Below are 22,523 nucleotides of genomic sequence, written 5' to 3'. Positions count from 1 at the left end.
TTCGAATTGAATTATTGGCTGCGTTTTGGAAACAAAACCAAGGATATATTATTTTTCTATTTAGATATAAGGTCGGGTTATTAAAAAAGGGTGTTCTTCTAACAAATAAGATGTTCTGGTTCTTAAAATGCAAGCCTTAGAAATAAAGCGGCCTTTAAATCAGCAGCAATACACGTTTTTCTTTCTCTATTGGCTACATGGAATTAACGTTCACCTTACCATCAACAGCCTATTTTGATTGACGAAACAAGAAAATAAGCATTTTCTTCAAGAATAAACGAAAAAACCACATTTTAAATTCGATCCATTTAATTCCAGTAGGCACATCCGACTATCTTTGCCACTGAAGACACGCACGTCCTCTTGTCGTTCAAAATGAAACTCAATGGTCATAACAAAAGGTGGTCATTTTCTAGTCTGAAAGTTACATAACTAGGTCCAAAGAGTTGATGGTTTCTCCCTACAGTTCCCGCCTAGCTCCTTTTATAGGCCGCACGTGAAGTTATTTAGTCGAAGCCCCCAGAATGCCATTGGATGTTAGAATTAAGTTTTGTAGAATATGGGGGTAGGGATGGGTCGGGGTACCGTAAGCACCTCCCCTAGAAATGCAGCAAATAGCTCCCGTTTTCTTCTATGGGGTGGCTGCGCCCGCTGGGGGCTGGAGAAGTGTTTCACGAAGCAGAGTCCTTGCATTGGCAGGCTGATGATGACACGTGCCTCCTCTTTACCACCCCCAGGCTCAAGCGTACCGCATTGGCATCGGTAACGAACAAGGAAAACCAACTGTGGAAGCGCTGCTGCAACCGTTATTATCAATAAACCAACTAAATATTAGAAATTGCAACGCGCAATTTAGAGTAATCCCCTGCGTAATAAATTGTTTTCCTTCAGAAAAATCGTGTATCCAGATCGGACGTTTTCGTCGAGCTAAAGAAGAGAGTGCGTTATTAACAAGATGCAGAGACGGAGCGCCGACGTCTGAAGGTGACATGAACCTGGGGATGATCAAGAAGTGGAGATAGCAACTGTACAACCATCAGGGCTTTATCAAACCACTGTTTGTACCATAGCCTCGTTTTATTAATGTAAAGAAACATATCTGCAAACTAAAGTTGTTGACTATTTATTGTATTTGAATTAGAAAAAAACGTCACCGACTAGGTAAACCAGACAGAGGAAGCAACAATGGCACATTTAATTCGAAGCAAGTTTCAAAATAAACTGTCAAATGCGGCAACTTCCATGTCGAATAAATCCACTGCGAAGGTGAGCGGGATGATGGCCAGGATGGGCTTCCAGGCCGCCACAGACGAGGAGGGACTGGGCTTCGCCGCATGCGATGATTTGGATTACGACCACCGGCAAGGACTGCAGATGGACATCATGAAATCGGATGAAATGGGTGGTGGAGACGCTGGAGAAGGGAGTGGAGAGGGTGGCATGGCTGGAGGAGAAGACGGAATGGCGACTGGGGACAGCCACTACCAGAGAGATGGCACCGGACCCCCGCCCTCCGGTTCTAAAGCCTCTGGTCTGGGCGAAGAAGAAAAATCACCAAAAATCACCGCTTGGGAAGCGGGCTGGAACGTCACCAATGCAATCCAGGTAAACACGCATTCAGATAACCAAATGAAACTTCATGGGTTTTGCTTGTGTCCTCTTCCCCTCATTCACTCCTGCATTCATTCATTTTGTCGTGTTACCTGCCACAGCAAAAAGTGAAGAAATATACATATACATCAAACTGATTGCAACCACGAAATGAATACTTGAAAACGGCACATGGAGATGGGTTGCCGCAGTCGATATAGACAACCAACTAGACTACCAATGGTTCCGTGTGAAAAATAGAGAAGAAGAACGAGCCCATCTGACAGGATATTTCGTTTTGATTCAGGATTTAGAGATGAATTGGGCTATTTGAACACATGGATCATTTATGTGGTTTGGATAGGTTCACAAAGAGCGGGGGAACGGCATGCTGTTAGAATAAGAAGATAACCGCTGGGCGTGAAACGTAATGTTTTGTTGTATTTCATTATATGAAGCCATACACATAGCCTAGAGAATAATGATCAAATATAGTGAAATAGTCTAATTCCATGGAGGAGACCCATAGACTTTCATTTGACAAAAGAAAATGACGTACTGACCCATTGATGCAGTTGTACGCACGAGCCCCGGCTCTGTCGATCCGGCGCGCATTCAACTAGCTCTACTTTTGAAAGGATCTCCTCTTCAGATCGACAGGTGACCTTCTAGATAACCATCTCATCAAGGTCATTAAGATATAGCTTAATCTATGCGGCTCTGTGCTTTTCTCGATAGCCTTTCCGATACGTTATAGCCATTTTATAACGCACTTCACCATTACATTACGCGTGTCCATCACCTACAACCATGTAATATATGGTGACCGTTTAAATGTTAACATTTACTCGACAGTGTATTTCGTATGATGTGTTGCTTTGTTCCTGTTTGGATCCCATAAAGAGCTTACGGTTGATCCTAATAAATACTTAAATGAGGCAAAAAAAAGTCCCCAAGCCAAGCGCCGTCCCATCATCCGTTATTCAGGCCATAGTCATCATCATGGCAGTCACCGTTACGTCTCCTTTAGACCCCCGTAATGACTTTAACACAGTTAGCTGGAATGGGCACGCTCACAGCGAAATGGAATCCCCACCAGAACACATTGTATCCCCCATTGAATCATGGTACACATAGGATATATTATAATGCTTATAATGCATGACGTTATGATCAACAAATACTACAAAAATATATATTCTAATCTGGAATTGGCCAACCCATGTTGTGTTTATTATGTCCATACCCATACTACAAACCCGTAGCTTTAAGCTATACTTTCATGTATATATAGCATATGTTTAGGCTTTATTAAAACGCATTAGTTATTACCAAGCAAAACCCACATTTTATATAGCCTATTGTATTGAATTTCCTATACTGTGGACTGGTTATGCGTTGTTCCCATAGGCCAATCCATCTCCATGTTGTGTATTTTTGTGTTTTCAGGGGATGTTCGTTCTGGGTTTACCATACGCCATTCTCCACGGGGGCTACCTCGGACTGTTTCTCATTATTTTCGCCGCCGTGGTATGTTGCTACACGGGGAAAATCCTCATCGCCTGCCTGTACGAGGAGGACGAAGACGGTCAACTGGTGCGTGTGAGGGACACATACGTGGACATAGCCAACGCGTGTTGTCAGCCGAGGTTTCCATCTTTAGGTGGTCATATCGTGAATGTAGCCCAGATCATTGAGCTGGTAATGACGTGTATCCTGTACGTTGTTGTGAGCGGTAACCTGATGTACAACAGCTTTCCCACGCTTCCTATCTCTCAGAAGTCCTGGGCCATAGTGGCCACCGCCGCCCTGCTACCCTGCGCCTTCCTCAAGAACCTCAAATCCGTCTCAAAATTCAGCTTGCTGTGCACTATCGCGCACTTCGTCATCAACATCCTGGTAATTGCCTACTGCCTCTCCAGAGCGCGTGACTGGGCCTGGGACAAAGTCAAATTCTACATCGATGTAAAGAAGTTTCCGATTTCTATTGGAATCATTGTGTTCAGTTACACCTCTCAGATTTTCCTTCCGTCGCTCGAGGGGAACATGCAGAAGCCCAGCGAGTTCCATTGCATGATGAACTGGACCCACATCGCCGCGTGTGTCCTCAAAGGCCTGTTCGCCCTCGTGGCCTACCTGACTTGGGCGGATGCCACCAAGGAGGTCATCACAGACAACCTGCCCTCAACCATCAGGGCTGTCGTAAACCTCTTCTTAGTGTCCAAAGCCTTACTGTCATACCCATTACCATTCTTCGCTGCAGTGGAGGTTTTGGAGAAATCATTTTTTAATGAACAAGAACGCACGTGGTTCCCAAATTGCTACGGGGGCGATGGACGCCTGAAAGCGTGGGGTCTCACTCTCAGATGCAGCCTTGTGGTGTTCACGTTGCTCATGGCCATTTATGTACCGCATTTTGCCCTTCTCATGGGTCTAACCGGCAGCATGACGGGCGCGGGGCTGTGCTTTCTGCTCCCCAGCCTCTTCCACCTCAAGCTGCTATGGAGAAAGCTGCTATGGCACCACGTATTCTTTGATGTCGCTATATTTGTAATAGGAGGCATATGCGCTATCTCCGGTTTCATCCACTCAATGGAGGGACTCATAGAAGCTTATAAATATGGCATAGAAGATTAGCGAAGCAACAGTCTGCTGGATATAGATGTTACTGCACATCCATCTTAAAGTGAATAACTGAAATCACCACTGAGCGCAGTCAGCCCATGCTTACACAATTCATGCGAAATAAATGCGCGCACAGAATGCAGTGCACGCACACATTTTCGCGTGCTCATTACACCCTTGCATTGACACACACACGCGTGCGCGCGCGGAGAGTGAGAGACACAAAAGTCACAAAACATGACACACGATATGGACAATTGAACTTGTAATGTATAGCCTAAATATGACTAAATGAATATCCACATGTTTCAGTGGAGTGAAGGTTTACAATAGTTCAATCGACCTAAACAAAATTGCTAAATGAGCAATGCCTCATTTCATCTCTCTATGGAGGTCTCGTGCCACCTGGAGAGCCATTTCATTTGACATTCAAGTTTACATTCTTAAAAAAAAAAGCTTCTGGAGAGAACCAAAAAGGGTTCTATGCTTGCTTCATGTATGGCACAACTTAAGGTTCTATATAGAACCAACGTTGGTCTAGAACCCTATATGGAACCCAAGGGTTCTATATTGAAAAACGTTTGGTTCCGTGGAGAATAACCCCTGGGGGTTCTGATCAAAGAACCCTGCAAAATGGTGCTATATAGAACCTTTCGGGGTGCCAAACAATAAACCCCTTGTTGGTTCTTTCCAGAAGCGTTTATTATAGGAGTGCGTGTGGTTGTGGACTTTGACAATTCAACGGCATAATGTGACTAAATGGTACAAACGAAGCTGTACGTTTTGATATGTTGCCATTGTCTTCTTCTAAATTATTTGCAATATTTCAAATATTGTAATGTGGACCTATCATGATGACAACTAATATAATGGCAATAAAGTATATCACCAAGACAGAATAAATAGAATACTTTTGTTTTATTTATTTAACAATCAAGTAGGTTAAGAACAAACTATTATTTACAATGACGGCCTACACCTATACATATCATGGATTATGCCCATATAACGTGTTACTGAATACTAGGAATATCTCAAATATCTTTATTGAGAAGTAATTATTCTCTCCAAGCGCTATAATGGAAACAGTATGATTATGGTGGTCTAATTACATGCACAGCTACTTTAACTATGCATTGAATGTACGATATTGAGACAGATAAGAAAATCATTCTGGAGTTGGAAGGTGGAAAAGAAAACGGTTATAACCAGAGTAAGGAAAGACGTGTTTTGGATATTTGAATGAATAACCATTAGCCTACAACATATCGTTAGGCTTACACTTACCTGTCGCACATGACATTGTGAGGGGGAAAAAACGGCAAATCCCCTTGAAGTCAAAAGCCAAATCGTTAGCGTTCGGAGAACGGCGTTTTAGGACCACAAGTTCCAAAGTTATTTGACCCATATTCGCCCTAGACAGATGAAAATACTGTCGCGTCAGTAAGAACACTCAACCCACGTGGAATTCTGTCACTCTCAATTCGAAGTTATCCCCTGTTTCACATTATGCATTTTAATTGTAAACTATTCATGCGATATTAATGTGAATAATTCGAGGTCCGGAATCAAGTGTCTGAATAACACAAATATGAAGACATCATACAAAGAAGAACATGTCCATAAAGACATTTTTCATTCTGTGCAAATCCAACGGGTCACGTGGAAATGTTATAAAACCGTATGTGTAGTGTTATTGTGGTTTCAAAAAGATGGAATGTAGCCTATATCTCATAAATCGTTATCATATACCGTGAAAATGAATATTAAAGAATAAAGAAATAAGTGAAATTATATTGTATACATGTGTGTGGTTTTATGTGATGAAAACGAAAACCGTGAGAAACATGTATTTTTTCTCTATAAATAGAATAAAATGTTTAAAAATGTTGAAGAATACTTAGATTTTTTTGCATATATACGATTAATAATAAAAAAATACATGCATGGTTTTGTTTAATGATTAACGTTTTATGAGTGTTATTCCTGTGTAATAGCCACTCTGAATTACAGGAATTATGCAATTACATTCAAGACCAAAGGTAATGTTTCAGTTAATTAAATATGTGTTGTTTTTAAGCGCGCGCGCGAGAGAGAGAGGTTCAAGTGAGCACTGCCAACAGTGAATGCAGGTGCACAAGTCACGTGTCATAATTGTTACGGTTTGCTTCGATTAATGGTACATTTTAGCCAGTAATTATCTATAATGACAGTAGCTTTTGCTATTGCTTGGAATAGCCTAGCCGTATATATCTAAAACGCTATATAGAATAAAGAAAATGGTAGCCTAAAGGTTAATAGTTTAAGGTTATGTGCAGCTTGTAGGCCTAGTCCAATTTGGTTCCTCATGCTTGTATGAATTTAGTGGAATGAAGTTATAACAGACGGTATGCTATTTGCCAGATTTTTGCTGTGGGGCACAAGCAGATAGGCCTGCCTGTTCATCGAACATGTGGATTGCGTGTTTAAAAAAAAAAAAGCATCTGGACCGCAGGCCTATTTGGGAGGACCTGCACATCGTGCACAGTCCATCTCCATAAGGTTAACAATCTGTTGATGTCAATGCATATATGGGCATTGACAGAGGTTTACAGTAGCTCTTGACTACCTCAACCCAATCTGCACACTCTACAGCTGAATGTAGGCTACTAAAGAGGATGAGGGAAAAGGGAAAAGGGAAAAGAGGCGTTGCTGTCTGACTACACTACAAAACCAAAAGTATGTGGACACCTGCTCATCGAACATCTCATTCTAATATCATGGGCATTAATATGGAGTTGGTCCCCCCTTTGCTGCTATAACAGCCTCCACTCTTCTGGGAAGGCTTTCCACTAGATGTTAGAACATTGCTGCTATAACAGCCTCCACTCTTCTGGGAAGGCTTTCCACTAGATGTTAGAACATTGCTGCTATAACAGCCTCCGCTCTTCTGGGAAGGCTTTCCACTAGATGTTAGAACATTGCTGCTATAACAGCCTCCGCTCTTCTGGGAATGCTTTCCACTAGATGTTGGAACATTGCTGCTATAACAGCCTCCAGTCTTCTGGGAAGGCTTTCCACTAGATGTTGGAACATTGCTGCTATAACAGCCTCCACTCTTCTGGGAAGGTTTTCCACTAGATGTTGGAACATTGCTGCTATAACAGCCTCCACTCTTCTGGGAAGGCTTTCCACTAGATGTTGGAACATTGCTGCTATAACAGCCTCCACTCTTCTGGGAAGGCTTTCCACTAGATGTTGGAACATTGCTGCTATAACAGCCTCCACTCTTCTGGGAAGGCTTTACACTAGATGTTGGAACATTGCTGCAGGGACTTTCTTCCATTCAGCCACAAGAGCATTAGTGAGGTTGGGCACTGATGTTGGGCAATTCGGCCTGGCTCGCAGTCGGCGTCCCAATTCATCCCAAAGGCGTTAGATGGGGTTCAGGTCAGGGCTCTCTGCTGGCCAGTCAAGTTCTTTCACACCAATCTCGACTAACCATTTCTGTATGGACCTCACTTAGTGCTTGGGGACATTGGCACGCTGAAACAGGGAAAGGTCCTTCCCCAAACTGTTGCCACAACGTTGGAAGCACAAAATTGTCTAGTGTCTCATTGTATGCTGTAGCCTTAGTTCCAGTGAAGGGAAATCTTAAGGGACCTGAACCACAGCCCTAGACCATTATTCCTCGTCCACCAAACTTCAGTTTGCACTATGCTTTCGGGCAGGTAGCGTTCTCCTGGCATCAGTCAAACCCAGATTCGTCCATCAAACTGCCAGATGGTGAAGTGTAATGTATCACTCAGAACGTGTTTCCAGTGCTCCAGAGTCCAATGGCAGTGAGATCTTAGGCATGTGTGCAAATCTTCAGCCATGGAAACCCATTCTATGAAGCTTCACTTTAACAGCACTGACCAGGGCAGCTCTAGCAGGGAAGAAATCTGACCAAATGACTTGTTGGAAAGGTGGCATCAAATGATGCCATGTTGATAGTCACTGAACTCTTCAGCAAGGCCATTCTACTGGCAATGGCTGTGTGCTTGACTTCTGTGCGGCAGGTAGCCTTGTGGTTAGAGCGTTGGACTAGTAACCAAAAGGTTGAAAGATTGAATCCCCGACCTGACAAGGTAAACATCTGTCATTCTGCCACTGAAGGCAGTTAACCCACTGTTCCTAGGCCATCATTGAAAGACTTGCCTAGTTAAAAGGTTAAATATATATATTTTAAATGGTCAGCGATGGGTGTAGCTAAAATAGCTGATTCCACTCATTTGAAGGGGTGTTACACGAAAATATGAAAGTATTTGAGCTGAGAAGCGAGATTCACAGAAATGACTAAAGGCAATTTTGCTACATTTAACAGACTTCGGCTTAGTTGCTTTTTCAAATTCACATCAGTGGAGGTATGGTTGATCGTCACTAGGTACAATCAAAAATAAATTAACCGCAACTGATATAGAATATTGGACAAAGGCCAAACACTGAATTCGTGAACCAAACGCTTAACCAACTGGATTGTTAAGCGTTGAATGATCAACCATTTTAACGACACTGACACCTGAACGTAGAGGCGGCACAGGGAACGATTGAGGCTATTGCGTCGCTTACCGTCGAGCTATAATTGGAATGTATAGCCAACCATGGCATAATTAGCTTGTGATTAAACACAAGGGTTGTGTTGCATAGTAAATAGTGAATGTAACGTACAGCCCAAATAGTCACATGAAAATGTGAAGTTAGCGCAAATTCTTTTAATTCTCCTGATCTATATGGCTGCTTCATTAGAATGAGTGGTACGACATCTAGTGGCGATCAAGGGCGTTGCCATTACCAGTGAAAAGCGGTCTGGCTACTGTACTTGAATGATTTGAACAAAGTAACCTTAAATGTACTGTAGTTGTCCATATAACCTGTGCATTAGATTAGGCGACCTAAAAGTAAAAATACCATTGCATAAATGAGCGATGCATCACAGCAAGTTTGGCATTTTAACTTCCTATCCCTCATGAACAATGCTACAACATGTCAAGCCAAAATATTTATTCAAGTAATGACAGTGAATTCCATAATATTCTCATAATTTTACTAACAAAACAGTAAAATATTTACAAAGATAAAATGCCATAGAAGAGGCAGAAGTTACAGAAGGGCATCAAGATGCCAGACGACGACACAGTCAGAAAGAAAGCCAAGTTATCCATAGCAGTGAGCAGTATAGTCAAGGCATTAAGCAAACGGCGTGTTCATTAGACAGCAAACTAAATAACGACTGAAGCAGTCCAATAACGATGACTTTTGTTATGTGACCTAAATGAACACGACCGTGGCCACAGTACTGTGTAGGTGCTGGCAAACAGCCAACCAGGATTCATGAAAACACCATGCAACGGTCCTCATTTGTTTTGCTCTGGGCTGTGAGACATGGCTGTGGGCGTCTTGGTAGATTTCTCCACCACCCAGGGATGGGCCAAAACACCCTGGATAGGGAGCCTGTGGAGGGGGTTGTGCTTCAGCAGTTTGTCTATTAGGTCTCTGCTGCCGGCGCTAACATGGACTGGGTAAGTGAACTCCACCTGCAAGAAGCAGAGAGAGTCAGTTATGTTCTAGGTATATAACATAGACATGGTCAGTTTAATCCTAAACACATTTAGTCTGTACATGATCCATGCAGGAAAAAAACACTACCTTTGTTCCCAATACCGCGTTTTAAACTGGGTGAAAGACTTCACATTTTGATAAAACTAGTCCAGTTGAATCAGTGTGTGCATTAATGGAAGACTCCTGTCAACCAATAGCAAACAGCTAAATAAGAGACCTATTCACAGCCAGTGCTAAGCTCTTACCAACTGAGCTGAGCACCAGATGAAGTCATCTACACCGGTTGTTTACAAAGCATGTGACAACACAATGATCTAAACGTACACCAATAAGAGCAAAGCATGTGACAACACAATGATCTAAACGTAAACCAATAAGAGCAAAGCATGTGACAACACAATGATCTAAACCAATAAGAGCAAAGCTGAATCAACGCGTACAACGGCTGCAAAATGTTATTTTCTCCCTAATTGTAAAGCAACACCAACAGTTCTACATGAAATAACTTTAGTCGGTTCTGACCCGTGAGATCTTGCGATAGGTGTCCTCGTTGTTCTTCGTCTCAAATGGAGGGCGACCCACCAGGAACTCATAGCAGAGCACCCCCAGGCTCCACAGATCCACCTTCTCATCATGGGTTCTGCCCTCAATCATCTCCGGAGGCAGGTAGTCCAGAGTTCCACACAAAGTTGACCTCCTGGACAGAAGGTGGAAAAAGCACATCGGGGTCTATTCAGGGAGGTGAAACATCAGGAACGTAGCAGATGGAAAACTAACAACGCCCCTATTCCACATGACAATGCTTCTGGCTGCAAAAAGCAAACTCATTTCACATCAATGTCCTTACACAATCTCAAGATTGCGACTAAACTGCCAATAAGGGAGACTGACGGATGGAGGGGTTTACCTTGAGGAGGGTGTATGCACCGACCAGCCAAAGTCTGCTATCTTCAGCTCCCCGTTGGCCCCCAGCAGCAGGTTCTCAGGCTTGATGTCCCGGTGGATGACTTTCTTAGAGTGGCAGTAGTTCAGTGCATCCGCCAGCTCCATGATGTACTGGAGAAACAGAACGGCTTCGATTTAGAAGGGTGTTCAAACGTCTGAGCCGCACCAAGATTTAGGAACAGCAGCCTCAGCACGTGATTTCAAGACGTTTCATATTTTCTCAGCTAACATGTTACTCATTTTTTATAAAATAATCTGAAAATTACATTTAGGGCATTTAGGACTACAAAGATCTGGCAAATCCAGTAAGGACTCATTTGAATTCAAATGATTGTAGGCTTTGAAGTGATTGAAAAGTGTCAAGGTAGTGGAACGCTCAGGAAAGCAAAGACATTCAAGTTCATCTTGATATTTAGATCGCTGCAACTCAGTCCCCCCGAGTGTCCTACAGACAAACAGAACAGCTGTGGTTGCAGACCTTTTTAACGGCAGAATCATTATTGTGCAGGAAACTGCCCATGTCTAGCCTAAACCGTTAGGTCATAGTTCAGTTATGGCATTACTGGTGCCATGTTCGTGGTTGCCGTTATGCCCAGCGCAGGCCACATTTCAAATAATTCCATAAACTATAGTCACAGGCCAAACTAGTCTCAAAGTAAAAAAAACACAAATTCCTCTTACCGTGGCACTCCTTTGTTCATCAAAGCTTCCGCATCTTTGCAGCTCACTGTACAGTTCCCCTTTAGGAGCAAACTCCAGGATGAGGTAAACACGAGCAGTGTCGTGGAAGTAACCATAAAGACGCAGGATATTGGGGTGCCTGAGAGAGAAGAGCTGAATTAATATCATGTTTTAACAATACAGCTGATGTGTTAATCATCCACAGGACTAGCCTGGTGACCAGAAAATATTTGATCCTATTAGCCAACCACTCAGTGCTTTGTGTCTGTAGGATGTTCCTTATGCCCCAACAAAAGTTGACTAAAGCACTAAACAGACCTGGCAGTGACAACCACCAGTCAGTCCATCTGATTATCAGCATGATCAGCACCCACCTGAGGTGTGACTGGATCTCCACTTCCCTCCGTAGCTGGTGCTCCACCCCGGCCTTCTCCAGCTGCTTCTTGAAGAGCACCTTGAGGGCCAGGATGAACATGGTCTGGCGCTCCCTGGCCAGGTACACGTTGCCAAACTTACCCTTCCCTAAGGGACGACCAATGTCAAAGTTCTCCAGGGCCCAGCGTTTCCTACAATAGGAAGATGAGCCAAGGCAGTTACACCATTGAAACCACCACAGTAACGAGGCAGATGTGTATTGCACCCATTCTACGGCAGTCACATTGGAACAGTCACAGCATCTGGTCTGCCGAGGTCAGATTCAACGTTCAGTCAACCACCTGCACTTACTTTGAAGAAGCAGTCGAGGATTCACTCTTGGTAGGTTTATCTGAACAAACAAAACAATTGTAAGAGTGGACCAAAGAATAAGCTACCAAACCAATCTGACAGTTAGAAAACATTTGTTCTTACTTTGTGGCTTTTCCTGCTTGGAATGTTCAGTGGCTCTGGCTGGCTCAGAACTTGGAGTCGAAGCGTTGGCGTGGTTCTTTGGCTGGTTCTGGGTTAGAGTCTGAACCTTTGGCTGGCTGGGGGTCTGGACAGGTTTGGGGGTCTGGGTTTGAGGTGGCCCTTTAACAGATTTGAGGCTCTGTATTTGAGACTGCGGTTTAGGCTGGGGTTGAACAGGATTCACATTCTGATAACCAGCTTGCGGTTGCGTGGTCTTGGTGTGTGGGACTGTGGTCTCCGGCTTCTGGGTCATGGATCGCTGGATACGCTGCGGCCCATTTGACGGTCCTAGAACGCGCTGGGCTGGTGTGGCGTAGGCCACAGGTTTGTGACCACTGGACGACTGGGACACGGGAACACGCTTCGGCCCATCACTGGTAAGCTAAACATATGGGGAGGGAAGACGAGTACTATTAAAAGGCAGGACAACAGGAAATCACACTGCTTTATGAAACACAAAGTAGTTTCTTGCATGCTAGATATTGCAGTCAATGGTTTGGGTCAAGCCATGACATGTCCTATTTAGGAGGATGACAGTTCCCTGTTTCTTTGGTTACAGCAGTGCTAATGTAGCCTGGCCAATGAGTCCCACAAGGCCATCCACAACACATGTAGCAAGTTCAACTGAGCAGTGAACTACATGTTGCATTTTTATTTAACTAGGCAAGTCAGTTAAGAACAAATTCTTATTTACAGTGACGGCCTAGGAAGAGTGGGTTAACTGCCTTGTTCAGGGGGCAGAACGACAGATTTTTTACCTTGTCAGCTCAGTGATTCGATCTTGCAACCTTTCCTTTACTAGTCCAACGCTCTAACCACTAGGCTACCTGCAGCTAACATCATTAGCATGGTGTTATTTGAACTAACTTCAACTCTAGGTAGAGTTTATAATAGATAAGGGTATACTTACCCTACAGCCCCCTTCAATCATTCATGTGGTTCAATCCATAGATGTTACAGTTGTGTATATTCCTACCAGAGGCCAATGTCAAAGACATCTATATAACAGCTACACTTCCCAGATATTTTCTGTACATTCTCAGACAAGTGATCATAGGTAAAATGAAGAGATAAATGTTGATATGCACATGCTATACTACATGGGTATTAATTAGCATCTATTGCCTATTGAGGGACAGCAGGTAACCCTAGTGGTTAGAGCTTTGGGTCAGTAACGGAGGTTGCTGGATTGAATCCCCAGAAATCTGTTCTGCCCCTGAGCAAAGCAGTTAACCCACTGTTCCCCGGGCTCCAAAGACTTGGATGTCGGTTAAGGCAGCCCCTGTTCAGTTGAAGGTAGTCAGTTGTACAACTTAAACGGTTCTTCCACATTAACACAACCCCTCTGAATCAAAGGTGCAGGGGGCTGTCTTAAGCAACATCAGCGCCCAGGGAACAGTGGGTTAATTGACTTGCTCAGGGGCATACAGATGTTTTACCTTGTTGCTGGATCAAATTCCTGAGCTGACCTTTCAGTTAGTAGGCCAACACTAACCACTAGGCTACAAGGTACCCCCCCCTTTTCCCAGAAGTTAAGCTCACATGTCTTAGACTGTTAAATTACACTTTCATTGTTATACATAGCTGCCTTGTAATGTGGAGTCTCAGGTGGGCTTCAAAGGTACAGAAAAACAAAGAACCCTGTATACAGAATGAAAATACATACCATTCAATACTTAATTGGCATTTTGTAGTGTAGTGCATGTTTATAACCCAGCACATTGGTTTCCAAATATTTTGAGTAAAAGTCACTTTGTACTTTTCTTCCATAAATCAATTGTTCCCCAGCATGTTCCCATTAAGCCCAGTTTGCATTGAAACACATTGGGATCGTGTGTTGACATCCCTAACATGCAGTGAACCTAAGCAGTCATGCATTTTCTTTAGATTTAATTTAAGTAAGATGCTCAAGCTACAGTTATGCCCTTAAGATTACAGTTGAAGGATTTCAAGGATAGAACACCTACAAGTAGAGGACAAATTGGAATCGAGGGACAAGTTGACTATTGGACTACTCATGTGGTTAGGACATTGTCCTTCATTCTGGTGTTTCCCTTTTTTGGTCCAACTACCTCTGCAATACAACATCAGGCTTAAAACACATTTTACTAATTAACAGTACTGAAAATGTGAACCCACTTTCAAAATAATTTGTGCATGGTGTCTTAGAGGGATAGTGAGGGTGCAGGGTTTTGAACCAACCAAGCAGTACCACACCTGATTCAACTAGTCAAGTCTACAGATAAAGACACCCCTGTTATGAGTAATGTCACATAACGAACAGATATTTAATCATTTTAGATGTTAAGCTTAGATAAGAAATGAGTATTCAACATTTGGACATTTAAATTGATTTATGGACGTGGTCTTATTTGGAACACCCACAGGCTTTAACAGTACAGTCGGTATCCGTTCAGCCCAGCCCTGAGTAGCCATTTTACCAAACATAAAGAGGTTGTAAGTAACTTCACATGAGATTAAGTCAATTATTTCAAATTCAGGCTGTATAAATTAGTAATGTCTAAACTTTGATTGGCACCAATTCAGAGAGGTTGGGTTAAATACAGAAGACCCATTTCAGTCATACAATTGACTATTGTAACCCCCTTTACCTACACTACTTTGACATATAGCAGTGTTGCTTACTGGAGCTACACTACTTCAATGTAAAAAATAACAAGGTGCAGTAGGCAATAAAACCCTTTATATTTCGTCATCAAACCTGCCTAATTCTCACTTGAAACATTCAGTTTTATACACCAAATTACACTTACAATGTGAGTCCAAAGTGACCGACCTGTTCCTTCAATTTGTAGTCTGACATTTCAGATTACAGTAACAACCTCACGAAGTTTGTTTGGATGTGAACTAGCAACTCATATTTTAGTCAATTAGGCAAGTCAGTTAAACACATTCAAAGTAACTTTAGTTAGCTAAGTAACATCGATTTCTTTCAATTGTATATTTAGTGCATCTTACTTCACACTGGAATTAGTTAATTGGTTCTTTCTTGGTCAATTGTAGTTGGTTATTTTCAAAGAGTGGTTGACACAACACTGACCATTATTAGTTAGTTGGAATAAGAACGGGGTTAGGATTGTCTTCATAACTAAGGTCACATCCTGTAGATTTCCATGACAAGTTGGAACAGTGTTAACTTCAATGCAGAACTGACCTTGTGTTCAGACACAGGCCTTTGAAGCTTCGAGTCCTTTGCCATCTTGAGTCTAGCAGCATCCATATTCTGTAGAAATATATATATTTTTAAGTGGTTACCACATTTAGCCAAGTTAGCCAAAAGAAAAATTAGCAAGCTAGCTAACATTGATAGCTAATGTTAGCTAGTTAACTTCAGTAACATCCATATTTCATATTCGGTTTATGGGGTAAAAACTTACCGAAATCTTAGCTACGACGGTTCAAAAAAACCAGCAGTGACTTCTCTCACGTCGTGTATTGACGAATATTGGACACCAAACCCCAATCTAGCAAACTGACTCTCTCAGTTCTGCACACTGATGCACGGGTTAGCCAACTCGTTAACGTTAGCTAGCAAGTCAGTCAAACCAGATATTTCGATGCCAAGCGAAAGAAACCTCGTCTAGCAAACGTTAACTCTATATAGTATTTCGATATTTGCTATCAGACCACGAGTTTAGTAGCTATAGTAATAATCCATCTGGATAACTAGCGTTTTAACTAAAAATGCACATTGCACTCCAGTCAATCGCTCGCTAACTGCGTCTTGTTTAATTTCAAACATCCCTCTTTTAAATGCCTTTAAAAACTCTAAGGCCTGTGATTGGTTGACGGGCGACCCTCTTCCAAATAACCATTGGCTAACACAGGTTTGGTCATAACGTGGTACTCGAAATGCAATCTGGGAATTTCAGTGGCAATGGTAATAATGAGATGGATTTCCACTTGTTACCACTAGCGGTGCACGACTCCAGGATTTTTGGAGTCGACTCCGACTCCTGTGGTTGGAGTCGTACAGAGTCGACTCTTGCTCGACTCCCAAAACACGCTGAAACGGATGTGCACCCACATACACACTACCTCATTATTGTGGAGTCCTTTTAGGAAGATTACGACTGCGTTCTAGAGGACCGATATGAGCTTGATGCCTATTTATTCACTTACATTTATTTGACCTTTATTTAACTGGGCAAGTCAGTTAAGAACAAATTCTTATTTACAATGACTGCCTAACAAACGCAAAAGACATCCTGTGGGGAAGGAGGCTGGGATTAAATAACATGTAAATACCGGACAAAACACACATCACGACAAGAGAGACAACACAAACCTACATAAAGAGAGAACTAATACAACAACATAGCATGGTAGCAACACAACGTGGTAAGCAACACAGCCTATAAAATGACTATTTTATTGGAATATAGAAAGTGATGTTTAGGAACTATAATATTTCATTGATATTTCTGATGTGCGCAGTCTTCACATATACCATGGGATGATGCGCCGCACTCTAAACTGATAAACCGGTTATTTGCCATGTTCCGTGGCGATTTTAGCATGTACATCTTGGTGGGGCAACCAAATTAAATAATATGGGATGCATGCCAGCATAGCCACTACACAACACTAAACAACACATTAATTGCACTATAACGGTTAGAGCCTATATAAAGATGTCCCAACAGCAGAGTCCCAACACCTTACCACTGCTACACCGGGCTATCAGGGGAGCCTTGTCTGGCAGCAAAACAGTTCATTCAGCCTCATTTACTGCCTTTAAAAAAAATGATATGGCTGACAAATATGGTTTCTACTGACAATTGAGATTTACAAACTATGGCATAAGGGGATGACAAGCGAATAAGAGGCAATCAGTAATTTCAATTAAGACATTAATGAGCGAGCTAGGACAGATGTAGTCAATATAACTATTTCTTCAGCACTTTTGAAATGTACAGCACAGAATTCAGAACATGGGCTGTTCTTACAGCGTTCTCCCTGTACACCAAGTCAGAACCTTAGGATAAATGAAGGGGGCATATAAAAAGACAATGAAAGCTCTTACAAAATGTGTTTTTTTTACATTTCTCTAAAACAGGTTACAGGCCACATGTGCACCACCAAGTCAGAACAGTAGGCAAAATTAAGAGGTGAAAATAGACCAAATTATTAGGGTGAGGCACATGGGCTGGTAACAGCTTACTACACAACATACACTTAGTGTTACTTTGTTACCTACAGTATAAATATCTCCCTGGCATATTACATCATTTATGCAGCTGCATACAAGACATTTTTTTTAACTCACCTTGTTGTGCTGTGCTCACTTGAACAGGAAGGTGGCACGGCGGTCCTTCATGGGCAAATTTTGTCATAAAACTTTCATCAAAGACTGACATTCTCTGGATTTATGCTGCTTTCAAGACAACTGGGAACTCTGGGAGAGAGAAAAGCTTGAATCGTGATGACATAGCTCATTTTCCCCCAAGTTCCCAGTTGTCTTGAACTCACTAAAGTCTGATTTTGCAGTTCCGAGTTAAGTTGTTTTGAGCGCGGCACAAATCATGCTTCACTGACATCATTGTTGAATGTTTATCATTATAAACTAGGAAAAGAGACCCTTAATCAAAGACTTGAGACCACAAAGCCACTCCACTGAATAGCAGGCTAATGATTGTTTTGCAATGCTTGCAGTTAGCCACGGACTCCTTCCAAACCACTTTTAGAATTTGCGATTTCCAACCTGTGTAATGTTAATGTCCAATGGCCGATGAGCACCGATACATTTTATCTATAATTTCTCTTCATATGACAAGGATTAAAAAGGATTTGCCAGTAGATTGTCAACTTGATTCATGAGGACTGTTAGCTAAGATTTTGAAAGTATGATGTTGACATGATCCAATCAAACGTCATTTTATGTGGCCATTGACCTTGAGCCTTCTTGGAAGGGCACTTCTAGTGTAACTATGGCAGCACCCAAGGGGCTTGAATTTATTTGAGCTCTACCCTTAGACTTGGCGGTTTGCAGCCTTGGAAAGGAAAAGTACATCAATTAACTCAAGGATAGGATTTGGGCGTTGGGTAATCTGATCCTAGAGCTGTGGTAGGGCATCTTCTGCCGCCATCTCAACCTCTTTTCCCCCCGAAAAAAAAAAATGCAGGCATATTGGCTGCTCAAAATAGACAGCTCTCGGAATAGTGCAGACAGCTTTGCCATAAAACCCTATTCCACAAATCTTTGTCAAAGTAGAGAATTAGGGTTTGGGTTGGAGCGAGCCGGTCGCATCCGCGCTTCGGTCTGCAGGTTATATAACTTTTTCATTACATTTCATTATAGTACAACGGTCTGATTTGTCTAATCTTAGCCATTTCTTCTTAGCTAGCTACATAGTCGTCGTTGTATCAAAGATAATTGCGTAATTATCGTATTTCGTCGTCTCCTATCTGCCCAACACGTTCACCGTCTACCGTAGCACTGTAGTAACTATCACACTCAACGACTTGATTAGTGTAGTGTTAGCTAGCTACATAGTTGTCTTTGCTGTCTTCGTATCCAAGATAATTGTGTAGTTTAGAGTGTGGAGTCTTAGAGTGATAATTGCGTTATTATCGTATTTCGTCGTCCTCCTATCTGCCTAGCAGCTAGCCAGCTAGCATACGTTCACCGGCTACCGTAGCACTGTAGTAACTATCACACTCAACTGAACGACTTGATTAGTGTAGTATTAGCTAGCTACATAGTTGTCTTTGCTGTCTTCGTATCCAAGATAATTGTGTAGTTAGAGTGTGTAGTCTTAGAGTGATTATCTTAATTTACCGAGGTTAGCTAGCCAGCTATTTTGTCGTCCTTAACGTAGGAGACACTCCTAGCTAGCCAATAGCCAGCCAACGTCTACTGAATAGAACTTTCGCATTCCGGTCCCATTCCGCTTCGCTCCACAGGTAGTATCACATTTTCATTTCATTTCATTACAGTCCCAACGGTGTGATTTGTTTGATCGTAGCTAGCTACATAGCTAGCTACATAGCCGTCTTTGTTTCAAAGATAATTGTGTAGTCTAGAGCGATTTTCTAGGTTAGCTAGCCAGCTATTGTCGTTCTCCTAACGCAACGTAACGTAACCAACACTGCTAGCTAGCCAGCTAGCCCCCGAAAAGCAGCATTGTAGAAACTTCACACTCAACGGAACGACTTGATTAGGGTAGTGTCAACAACGCAGCTAGCCTACCTCAGCAGTACTGTATCATTTAATCATTTTAGTCAATTAGATTCTTGCTACGTACGCTTAACTTTCTGAACATTCGAGACGTGTAGTCCACTTGTCATTCCAATCTCCTCTGCATTAGCGTAGCCTCTTCTCTAGCCTGTCAACTATGTGTCTGTCTATCCCTGTTCTCTCCTCTCTGCACAGACCATACAAACGCTCCACACCGCATGGCCGCGGCCACCCTAATCTGGTGGTCCCAGCGCGCACGACCCACGTGGAGTTCCAGGTCTCCGGTAGCCTCTGGAACTGCCGATCTGCGGCCAACAAGGCAGAGTTCATCTCAGCCTATGCCTCCCTCCAGTCCCTCGACTTCTTGGCTCTGACGGAAACATGGATCACCACAGACAACACCGCTACTCCTACTGCTCTCTCTTCGTCCGCCCACGTGCTCTCGCACACCCGAGAGCTTCTGGTCAGCGGGGTGGTGGCACCGGGATCCTCATCTCTCCCAAGTGGTCATTCTCTCTTTCTCCCCTTACCCATCTGTCTATCGCCTCCTTTGAATTCCATGCTGTCACAGTTACCAGCCCTTTCAAGCTTAACATCCTTATCATTTATCGCCCTCCAGGTTCCCTCGGAGAGTTCATCAATGAGCTTGATGCCTTGATAAGCTCCTTTCCTGAGGACGGCTCACCTCTCACAGTTCTGGGCGACTTTAACCTCCCCACGTCTACCTTTGACTCATTCCTCTCTGCCTCCTTCTTTCCACTCCTCTCCTCTTTGACCTCACCCTCTCACCTTCCCCCTACTCACAAGGCAGGCAATACGCTCGACCTCATCTTTACTAGATGCTGTTCCTCCACTAACCTCATTGCAACTCCCCTCCAAGTCTCCGACCACTACCTTGTATCCTTTTCCCTCTCGCTCTCATCCAACACTTCCCACACTGCCCCTACTCGGATGGTATCGCGCCGTCCCAACCTTCGCTCTCTCTCCCCCCGCTACTCTCTCCTCTTCCATCCTATCATCTCTTCCCTCTGCTCAAACCTTCTCCAACCTATCTCCTGATTCTGCCTCCTCAACCCTCCTCTCCTCCCTTTCTGCATCCCTTGATTCTCTATGTCCCCTATCCTCCAGGCCGGCTCGGTCCTCCCCTCCCGCTCCGTGGCTCGACGACTCATTGCGAGCTCACAGAACAGGGCTCCGGGCAGCCGAGCGGAAATGGAGGAAAACTCGCCTCCCTGCGGACCTGGCATCCTTTCACTCCCTCCTCTCTACATTTTCCTCCTCTGTCTCTGCTGCTAAAGCCACTTTCTACCACTCTAAATTCCAAGCATCTGCCTCTAACCCTAGGAAGCTCTTTGCCACCTTCTCCTCCCTCTTGAATCCTCCTCCCCCCCCTCCTCCCTCTCTGCAGATGACTTCGTCAACCATTTTGAAAAGAAGGTCGACGACATCCGATCTTCGTTTGCTAAGTCAAATGACACCGCTGGTTCTGCTCACACTGCCCTACCCTGTGCTCTGACCTCTTTCTCCCCTCTCTCTCCAGATGACATCTCGCGTCTTGTGACGGCCGGCCGCCCAACAACCTGCCCGCTTGACCCTATCCCCTCCTCTCTTCTCCAGACCATCTCCGGTGACCTTCTCCCTTACCTCACCTCGCTCATCAACTCATCCCTGACCGCTGGCTACGTCCCTCCCGTCTTCAAGAGAGCGAGAGTTGCACCCCTTCTGAAAAACCTACACTCGATCCCTCCGATGTCAACAACTACAGACCAGTATCCCTTCTTTCTTTTCTCTCCAAAACTCTTGAACGTGCCGTCCTTGGCCAGCTCTCCCGCTATCTCTCTCAGAATGACCTTCTTGATCCAAATCAGTCAGGTTTCAAGACTAGTCATTCAACTGAGACTGCTCTTCTCTGTATCACGGAGGCGCTCCGCACTGCTAAAGCTAACTCTCTCTCCTCTGCTCTCATCCTTCTAGACCTATCGGCTGCCTTCGATACTGTGAACCATCAGATCCTCCTCTCCACCCTCTCCGAGTTGGGCATCTCCGGCGCGGCCCACGCTTGGATTGCGTCCTACCTGACAGGTCGCTCCTACCAGGTGGCGTGGCGAGAATCCGTCTCCTCACCACGTGCTCTCACCACTGGTGTCCCCCAGGGCTCTGTTCTAGGCCCTCTCCTATTCTCGCTATACACCAAGTCACTTGGCTCTGTCATAACCTCACATGGTCTCTCCTATCATTGCTATGCAGACGACACACAATTAATCTTCTCCTTTCCCCCTTCTGACGACCAGGTGGCGAATCGCATCTCTGCATGTCTGGCAGACATATCAGTGTGGATGACGGATCATCACCTCAAGCTGAACCTCGGCAAGACGGAGCTGCTCTTCCTCCCGGGGAAGGACTGCCCGTTCCATGATCTCGCCATCACGGTTGACAACTCCATTGTGTCCTCCTCCCAGAGCGCTAAGAACCTTGGCGTGATCCTGGACAACACCCTGTCGTTCTCAAATAACATCAAGTCTGTGGCCCGTTCCTGTAGGTTCATGCTCTACAACATCCGCAGAGTACGACCCTGCCTCACACAGGAAGCGGCGCAGGTCCTAATCCAGGCACTTGTCATCTCCCGTCTGGATTACTGCAACTCGCTGCTGGCTGGGCTCCCTGCCTGTGCCATTAAACCCCTACAACTCATCCAGAACGCCGCAGCCCGTCTGGTGTTCAACCTTCCCAAGTTCTCTCACGTCACCCCGCTCCTCCGCTCTCTCCACTGGCTTCCAGTTGAAGCTCGCATCCGCTACAAGACCATGGTGCTTGCCTACGGAGCTGTGAGGGGAACGGCACCTCAGTACCTCCAGGCTCTGATCAGGCCCTACACCCAAACAAGGGCACTGCGTTCATCCACCTCTGGCCTGCTCGCCTCCCTACCACTGAGGAAGTACAGTTCCCGCTCAGCCCAGTCAAAACTGTTCGCTGCTCTGGCCCCCCAATGGTGGAACAAACTCCCTCACGACGC

General features: G+C 44.1%; 2 protein-coding genes across 2 annotated transcripts; one reads left to right on the top strand and one right to left on the bottom strand.

The window, feature by feature from the left end:
* The first annotated feature begins 668 nt into the window (after window positions 1–668).
* slc32a1 (solute carrier family 32 member 1) lies at window positions 669–5,007 on the top strand. The gene is made up of 2 exons (XM_029684008.2): window positions 669–1,605; window positions 3,040–5,007. The coding sequence occupies exons 1-2, from the start codon at window positions 1,186–1,188 to the stop codon at window positions 4,225–4,227; spliced, it is 1,608 nt and encodes a 535-aa protein (XP_029539868.1). The 5' UTR covers window positions 669–1,185; the 3' UTR covers window positions 4,228–5,007.
* Window positions 5,008–9,222: 4,215 nt separating this feature from the next.
* aurka (aurora kinase A) lies at window positions 9,223–16,065 on the bottom strand. Its single transcript, XM_029684012.2, has 9 exons — window positions 15,708–16,065; window positions 15,485–15,553; window positions 12,271–12,691; window positions 12,148–12,187; window positions 11,796–11,987; window positions 11,422–11,560; window positions 10,703–10,851; window positions 10,318–10,492; window positions 9,223–9,770 (listed from the first exon to the last, which is right to left on the bottom strand). Exons 2-9 carry the CDS (start codon window positions 15,548–15,550, stop codon window positions 9,591–9,593), a joined length of 1,362 nt encoding a protein of 453 aa, XP_029539872.1. The 5' UTR covers window positions 15,551–15,553; window positions 15,708–16,065; the 3' UTR covers window positions 9,223–9,590.
* Between the last annotated feature and the right edge of the window lie 6,458 nt (window positions 16,066–22,523).

Source organism: Oncorhynchus nerka, linkage group LG15, assembly GCF_034236695.1.
Source record: "Oncorhynchus nerka isolate Pitt River linkage group LG15, Oner_Uvic_2.0, whole genome shotgun sequence".
Lineage (NCBI taxonomy): Eukaryota > Metazoa > Chordata > Actinopteri > Salmoniformes > Salmonidae > Oncorhynchus > Oncorhynchus nerka.
The sequence above is the reverse complement of the archived record's forward strand: the minus strand, read 5'-3'. Positions and strand labels throughout refer to the sequence as shown.